The following is an 8,235-nucleotide window of genomic DNA, read 5'->3' as shown; positions in this document are numbered from 1 at the left end:
CAGTGAATCATGAGTGCTCTAAAAGACTTGCTTTCATGGAGATCATACTGCAAAGCATTAATGAACAGCAGTGTAATACAGATTAGCATTTCTGTATATAAAATACCTGTGTTCTTGCCTGTCAGTGCCTATATTAGGACATTAAACAATCTTGAATGTAGTTGGTTCATTTTAACAAAATATGATTTTATTAATCACTGATAAATACAACATTGCTCTTTACAGTTAGCTATTGCCTAAATCTTGCTTATGTGTTTTCAGCATTCGAGGGAAATCTTGTTTCCAAACCACCTGTTGATTTCAGACAATAGACTGAGATTCCCTATGTGGCTGGGTCTCTCCAGGTGTGTTTCCCGGCAGTTTCCAAGATGAGGTAATTTATTTTCAACAAGGTTGTTCAGACCTAAGCCCCACTGAATTTTTATAACTCGTCTTTCGTTATGGTCTGGTAAACATGGGTTCTGTAAGATCCTGGGATATACATATTTAAAAAGAAAACCCAGAAGATGGAGGGGTTTGTGGTAGCAGAGATGATTCCATACAGTCCAAATTTTACCTGTTTGTCTTGTCTGCAGAGTGCCTCTGAACTGAGGGAAGAGTTCTCCTCCCTGACATTCCCGGAGAACCAAATCTTAATGGGTCTGCGAACGAACTTGTTTGCACTAGTTATACTGATTATTCTAGCTGATGGGGGTGAAGGTACCCGAATCAAGGATTTCCGGCAGCACTAAAGGCTGTTGAATTGCTACCAGGAGGAAAACTGATGCTGGCAAACAAGAGGCACCCAACAGTGAGGAGAACAGAGGTGAATCAAAAAGAAGTAAGTCGTAGCCAAAATAGCTGGAAAGGTATTTGTAAGCTCTGCTGTCAGTGGAATGACAGAAACACGCCTCGGGCAGGTTTGAGAAGTTAATACTGGGGTCTTGTGCTACTGTACCCTCCCTGCTGCCCTGCAGCCGAGCAACAGCTGCTGCCAGGCGGCTTTCCGCTCGGCAGAGACTCCCCGAGCTCCTCCGCGGCGGCTGCTCGCCTTGGCTCGCAGCGCCGCAGGCCTGAGTTTTAAGGTAACAGCTGTATATAGTGGTTCTATTTATGATAATGTGCTACGGAGAGTGTTAATAAACCGGTATTTTTCCTCAGTTTGAAGAAGCGCGGTGACTGCATTACCAGCAGCCACACCGCTAAGCTCAGCCCTTCGGGAGCGGGCGGTGCCGGAGGCGGGCCAGGACGCGGTTGCGCCGTAGGTGTAAGTGCCCGCCGCGACATCGCCGCCATGTTGTGCCTGCTGGCCTCGGCGGGCAGGTGGGAGCTGCGGTGTGTGTGTGCATGCATGTATGTGTGGGAGAGTTAATGTCGGTGAGGGACCCACAGCGTGCGGCGGAGAGTGGGAGGGAGAGGAGGCGGCGGCGGTGGGGTCGCCCCTTCAGCGGCTCCCCGCCATTTCGGGAGGCGGGAGGTCGCGCAGCTGCATGCTGCTCCGCGCAGCTTGGCTCCGGCCGGGGGGCTGCTGGCGGGCGTCCTTTCACCCTCCCGGTTCCTGCCCTCGCCCTCCACCCAGGGGCTCTCGCCGCCTGACAGGGTGCGGGCAGCCCTTCCTAGCCAGGGGTCGCCGCTCTCGGCCGCTTGTCGGGGGCGGGAGGGTTTTGCTCTTGTTTTGTTCCTCGTTCGTGCCAAGGTCACCAGCGAAACACAAAAGAGCTTCAGGGGTTGACCTTCCTCTCGGCCCAGCGGTTCTCATTTCATCGTGGTCATTGTCCTGCCTCATAACAAGCGCGAGATGTTAGAACAGGGAAGGGTGACCAGAACCTGCATGGTGTTCTGGGCTGGACATCGCGGCTGCCCTGTCATGCGGCGCCCTGCATTATGTGTCCGATACCCACCACAGGGACGAGAAAACACGTGCTGCAGAGGATCAGTGCCGCAGGCTGGTGAACCCGTGGGGTTTTCAGCCTTTTCGTACAGGCACCTTGTGGATGATGAGGGGAGGGCAGTGAAGGGACGTCTTGGCTTCTGTTTTAGGTTAATAACGATTAGGTGAAGCTTTGAATGTCAGCATGTTACTGCTGGCTTTCCATTCCTGTCCCCACCTTTGCCTTGCCGTTATGTCTGGGAGGGTGTGTGACTGCTGTGGTTTGGGAGGCTTGGTTTGATAAGTGGTAGCTTTAAGTTGCAAAGCCCTGTATCTGTGACCTTTATGCGAATTTATCTATGCAGTTAAGCAAAAGAGTGTGCTTGCTTTAAGCTCTTGAAAAATGGCAATTTGACCTAAGGTACCACCCCATGTACTTAAAAGTAGTGACCATAACTCATGGTTTGTCTGCTTCAGTGAAGCCAAAGCCCTGAATAAATACTACTTCTGGTTTTTGGTGGTTTTTTTTTCCTCCTCTAGAAGCAGGGCCAAGGTGGTAGCACCATTGGGATGCTTGGCTTCTAGGCAAAAGCACACTCTTCCTGACTTGCCATATGACTATGGCGCTCTGCAGCCTCATATTAGTGCAGAGATCATGCAGCTGCACCACAGCAAGCATCATGCTACCTACGTGAACAACCTGAATGTTGCGGAGGAGAAGTACAAAGAGGCGCTGGCAAAAGGTTTGTATGTTCATAGTCAACAGATGAGATGGAAACTTGTTGACACAGGTCATATAGGACAAAAAAAAATGGGTGGCTCTTCTTTCTAGGGGAAATAATTTCTTTTAAAATTTTCAGATTCTGTAACTCTAGTTTTTAATAAAGTGAAATATTACAAACAAGCTTTTGTAAACTTCAGTGATGCTGGTAAGGAAACGAGATGTAACTGAAAAGCATGGATTCTGTTCTTTGTAGTACTGTAAAAGTAGACAGAAATTGACTGCTGTGGATTTAGTCCATATTTACATTAGTAACTTAAAGGGAAGATGGAGTCAGGAAATTGCAGTCATTTTGCTAAACAAATACTTTGTAATGAAAGGTTAGTCATAAACTTATATAAAGGAAAATTCATGCACCTCGATGGTTTTCACGTCAGAAGCTCTGCTGATTCTTGTGAAATAATCTTAGTTGACTACAGATGGAGGTAAAACAAATGTGCAGTTAACATATTAAATGCCCAGTGAAGAGATCTGAATTCAGTTCTCAGTTATGCCACTGGCTTAGATTAAGGGGTCATGTAGGTCACATGCTGGTGTGAGACACTAAAATATGCAACGAGCCATGGAATTTTTTGATCCTTCAGTTAGACTGATGAAAATACGTGAAATAATGTGTATGCATTTTTAAGAAGGTATTCTCTGTTGTCTTTTCTAGCTTACCTTTAGAAAGAATTACTGTGTGGACTCAGCATCTGTCTGTTGACAAAAATCTTCTTAGTAATAAAACTTGAAAGGTTTTGGAGATTGATGGAGGCCTTGTGTTAACAATTACTGTGGTGATGATGATGTTTTTATTTATGTATTTTTGACTTCTACCTTCTTAGGTGATGTTACAGCTCAGGTGTCACTTCAGCCTGCACTGAAGTTCAATGGTGGGGGTCATATCAATCACACCATCTTCTGGACAAACCTTTCTCCTAATGGAGGAGGAGAGCCTAAAGGTTAGTGCTTCTTACAGTGGTTTATTGCATCAGTTTTAATTGCCCAGTAGAACCAACAATTTTTTTTCTCTTTGAAAGAGTCTAAGGGATCTTTATTTTTTTGGAGTTAATTGGCCTTTCTGTATGACAGTTATCACACTTCTGAGGAGTTCAGGGTTTTTGAATGCAAGCCGAGAATATAAAAAGCTAGCTCTGTGTTAAGTATTTTTAATTTCTAAAGGTGATTATGTGTACCCTGCAGAATACTTGGGTATTGCTTTATCTTGTCCTTTCTGTCTTTGTAGCAGAAAATAGTTATACAAAGCTATGCTAGTCAAGCTGTCATGTGTGCTCAGTTCACAGGGAAGAAATGTTCTGCAGGCCATCCAGCCTAGTGGATGGATTTTATGCTCCAATTTGAATAGGGATAGTTTAATAGTTAAAGCCTAAATGAAAAAATCCCCTTTGGGAGGAAAGTGACCTGCAATTACAGGTAAAGGCCCAGATCTCAGAAAAGTTGTGATGAACTTAAGGATTTTGAATGAGGTTTGTATGTCTGTAAATTAGTGGGCTTCAGGTGCTTTATACTCTGGTGCAGCATTCATAGGTGACATCTGCTTGTGACTTCTGACTCTACCATGGAAGTACAAAGATGATCTGCTTCAGACTAGAGCATAAAATAGCAATTCTGGTATCAGTCCATTTTTGACACAGCTTGTTTTCAGATTGTATTCTCAGAAAAGATGCTTTAGAGCCTTGATTTTTCTCTCCCACCTTGTGTGAAATTTCTGTGAAAGTCAGCGAGTCTGAAAGTTCAGTCTTTCAGTTCTGACTGAATGGCTCAGGGTTTTTGTAGGACCCTGCTAAAACCTGGCTTAAGATGCATTTGCACTGTATGAAGTATTCTTACATGTGCTAATTAGGAATATAGCCTCCTTCAGGTTTTAAACTCTTAAATATCTGGAAACTACAAATGTGTTAGGGTGTAGGGAAAAGGAAGTAGTTAAACAGTGTATTGTTACATTAAGCACACTGATTTCTGCTTCCTTTGCCCTAGCACTATCTTAATAATAGTAAATAAGGGATCTAATCATACTTACTCATCAAATAGATAACTGTAGAAGCAAATGTAAACCTAAAATCTGAGGGAAGTGCTTAAATACCTCTTACTGTGTGTAGATTCATTATACTAATATTGAAGATGCCCACATATTTCTTTGTACTGAGACAAGTCACAGCCACTTAGTGTTGTCCTTTTAGATTTGGAGACTAGCTCCTTACCTTCTTTCCTTGAATATCCAGTTGACAGCACCCTGACTGTGTCTTTGAGGATAGTGTTTGACTGTTCCACTAACTTCTTTCTGGTCTGCTTACCCTCAAGCAGATTGAGACACAACTTAATTAATGATGCAACTACTCTGCTGGTCTAGACACTTCCCACAGAGCCCAAATGCTTCCTCTCCTCTTTCCTTCTATTTCCAGGTGATACCCAATGCTCTATGAGCTTTTTGTATCTTTGTTTTTTTTAAAGGAGAATTGATGGACGCCATCAAGCGTGACTTCGGTTCCTTTGCAAACTTCAAGGAGAAGCTGACAGCTGTATCTGTTGGTGTTCAGGGATCAGGCTGGGGGTGGCTTGGCTATAACAAGGAGCAGGGGCGCCTACAAATAGCAGCTTGTGCAAATCAAGACCCTTTGCAAGGAACAACAGGTCAGGTTTCTTTCCTTCCATTCTGCTTTTCTCTTTGTAGATTTCACAGTCAAGTGTATGAAATCTGAAAAGGGGCTTCTGGGGGAAAAAGCTGAGAAGAAATTGCTGGATAAATAGGGCTGGAAAATCAAATGTTGCTACTAGCAAAAGCAAACAACAGTTGCAGTTTTTAAAACAGCATTTGTAAAGCAGGACTTAAAAGCTGTGAAAAGCAGTAGGGTTTGAAGTCTGTCTAGACAGTCTAAGAGGAAGTAGAGGGGGCATATTGTGAAAGTGCACTCAGATAATAATTTTAGCTTGGGCTTCTTTGTGGTTTTGGAGTAAGTGGAGTAGCTGGCCTGTATGGAGGAAGATTAAGCCTCTTGCCTTTAGTTTTTCTCTGGCAGAGGGGCTGTTCACAGAACTGTCAGTGTAGGCCAGACAACAGGAGAGGGGAAGGTGGGCATAGTAACTCTGGGGTTAAAAGAGAATGCTGTAATCTGCTTCCTTAATATTTGTAAAGAGTAATGAGTGTCAGTTTAATCAACTTTGGATGTGGCTGGATAGTACAGCTAGGCAAGCAGCGTAATACGAGTAATGATCACTTTTGAAGATAATTTTACTTGCTTAGAGAGACATGGAAGTGATGATGGCAGGCTGGACACCTTCCACAGAAGGAAGAGGTTGTGACTGATGACAGTCCTGCCTGGAGTGGCTGTTAGTCCAAATCCTGTTATAGATATCCTTAAAATATGTTCTGGCAAAGAATTTCATGTACTGTCAGCAGTCCATGTATTGCTTATCAGTAGGGGAAAAAAAAAAGTATAGTAGGGACATACAGCTTGTCCCCCTTGAAAACTCCCCATTAAAAAAACAGTGGTTTCAGTTATCTCTTCAGGCCAGTCCTAGAGTGTTTGTAGGTGTTTATCTTGATCAGCTCTTTCAGTTTACTCAGTGTTTGTGTGGAGAGCAAACAGTTCTGTAAAATGTTGCAGTAAGCACCTCTCTGCTGGAGAGCTCTTTGTCTCCTGCAGGTAAAGACTCAGAAATCAGGTACATCTTAGGGATGTGCTGTAAGACTTTACATGTAAAGTGTGTTTTTAGAGATCTACAACACCTACGCCTTTATATATATATATTGTTTTTTTTACAGGTCTCATTCCTTTGCTAGGAATCGATGTATGGGAACACGCTTATTATCTTCAGTACAAAAATGTTCGACCCGATTATTTGAAAGCCATCTGGAATGTGATCAACTGGGACAATGTATCTTCAAGATATGCAGATTGCAAAAAGTAGAGTTGGAATTCTTGCACAGACTTCTAAGATGTCACCACTTCTACTCTGATACCACTCTTGTAGTAGTGCCTGTGGCTTGCAAATGAATTGCTCTACTCTCACTTAGCTCATCCAACAAAAGCATTTCATAATCAAGCAAAGTGTCTGCTTGTTTAATTCTGTGGAAGGTGTTTAGAGTTTTGAAGCTTTAAAATGTTGTGCAACAAAGGGAGACATTTCAAATAATCTTTTCCATTGCATATAGAAACATAGATCAATCAGCTTGCTGAAGCTTTATGAGGTAATGGATTTCCTTGTTGCACTAAAATACCTATGTGGAAATATGTACTAATGTTGCTATAAAGAAATAAAACTCTAAAGAAGAATCTTCTGTAGCTGTCTGTAAGAGACTCATTTTTAATAATAGCTGGTCCAGTTACTTGATTTGGAAATTACTGGAGAAGAGAAACACCTTTGGTAATTTGCTGTATTACACCTGTGAAGCTTTGTCCCAGATTAAAAAGGTAGGTGAAAGGGGCAATAGGTGTCTGTGCCTGGCTGACTTGTCTGCCTTCAACCATCCCTACCACCTCTTACATAAGATCTTCATGTCTTGCACTGGTGCACTAGAAGTGTTACCTTGGGCAAGACACTACAGTCCTGTGTCAGGCTAACTTGTTCTTAGGGGACCTGAATGTCAGCATGTGAACTGGTTTCATAGTAGCTGTTCAGGAGCATACTAAAACATCCTTTGAGGCTGATGACATGCATGTTTGAAGTATAAATTGTCTCTGTGTAGCTGTGTTCCTGAAGCAGTTATAACAAACTTAAGCTTGAGGTGGGAATGAACTATTCTGTGGTGTAAAAGAGTGTGCCTGAAAGATCTTGAAAAAGAAGTTACGTGTTTTGGTTTTTGGTAGGGCTTTTTTTACTAATTTTGTTGCAAGCATTTCTGGCTGGATGCTGCAGGCATGCATAGTGCCTTGTGAGTTTTCTCTCAGCTTTCTCAGTATGCTTCTTTAAGTTCAGGATGGATTCTCAGGGAAACAAGGAATAGGCTTACAGTACCGTACTGCTAGGCTGCTCTTATGAAGTAACAAGATTAAGGGGAGAAGTGTCTATAAAGAAAAAATGTCTTTCATTAGCAGATGCAGGGAGAGCAACTACCACCACCATAGGAGCAGTGTTTAGTCACTATCCAGAGCTGTGGCTGGTGAGATGCACCTTGTGAATGAGTGAGTTGTGCAAACATGGCTTATTTCATATTTAAAGTGGCTTTTATTTTTTCTACCATGAAATACTTTTTCTGTAGGCCTAGTTCTAGGGCAGCCTGAGCTTCTGCTTAAGTCTGGATTGCTTTGTAATCTTGTTTAAATCTTATGTCATCATACCCTTGCTTTGCCTCTCAGAGTGTGAGAGCAGTGGTGAAAAAAGTAAAGTCTATTGGTAACCAGTACTGGCAGCTTTTGAAGGGTCCTGAAGGGTCCATATTCTTCCTGTCTGCTGGTGAATGAAAGCTCTGCCACAAGTTATGTGTAGCTTTTCTTCCTAGAAAGGAAGCCATGGGAAAATCACATAGATTTTCTTTTTCCCCAATAGAGGCTTCTGGCAGAATTGTATTTCCTAGGTGGCAATTAAACCCAAAAATCTTTGGTGTAATTATTTACTGGCGTGATGGGTTTGTTTTGAAACACATCATTCAAACTTGATGTTCCCA

The 8,235-nt window shown here is 42.8% G+C and overlaps 2 protein-coding genes across 3 annotated transcripts in view; one reads left to right on the top strand and one right to left on the bottom strand.

The window, feature by feature from the left end:
* MRPL18 (mitochondrial ribosomal protein L18) overlaps nucleotides 1–8,235 on the bottom strand; it is a 323,272-nt gene that overhangs the window by 55,792 nt on the left and 259,245 nt on the right. The gene's annotated exons all lie outside the window — the stretch shown is intronic.
* Nucleotides 1,156–6,909, top strand: SOD2 (superoxide dismutase 2). Of its 2 annotated transcripts, none has more exons than XM_061378510.1 (5): nucleotides 1,156–1,302; nucleotides 2,390–2,592; nucleotides 3,455–3,571; nucleotides 5,082–5,261; nucleotides 6,394–6,909. In XM_061378510.1, exons 1-5 carry the CDS (start codon nucleotides 1,274–1,276, stop codon nucleotides 6,537–6,539), a joined length of 675 nt encoding a protein of 224 aa, XP_061234494.1. In that variant the 5' UTR covers nucleotides 1,156–1,273; the 3' UTR covers nucleotides 6,540–6,909. The 2 variants fall into 2 exon arrangements, with proteins under 2 accessions (XP_061234494.1, XP_061234495.1); XM_061378511.1 differs by having other exon boundaries at nucleotides 1,192–1,302; nucleotides 2,393–2,592.

The sequence above is a fragment of the Neopsephotus bourkii genome, unplaced genomic scaffold (genome assembly GCF_033783945.1).
Source record: "Neopsephotus bourkii isolate Nb327-2 ecotype Australia unplaced genomic scaffold, CSIRO-AGI_Nbou_v1 NB_1767, whole genome shotgun sequence".
NCBI lineage: Eukaryota > Metazoa > Chordata > Aves > Psittaciformes > Psittacidae > Neopsephotus > Neopsephotus bourkii.
The sequence above is the reverse complement of the archived record's forward strand: the minus strand, read 5'-3'. Positions and strand labels throughout refer to the sequence as shown.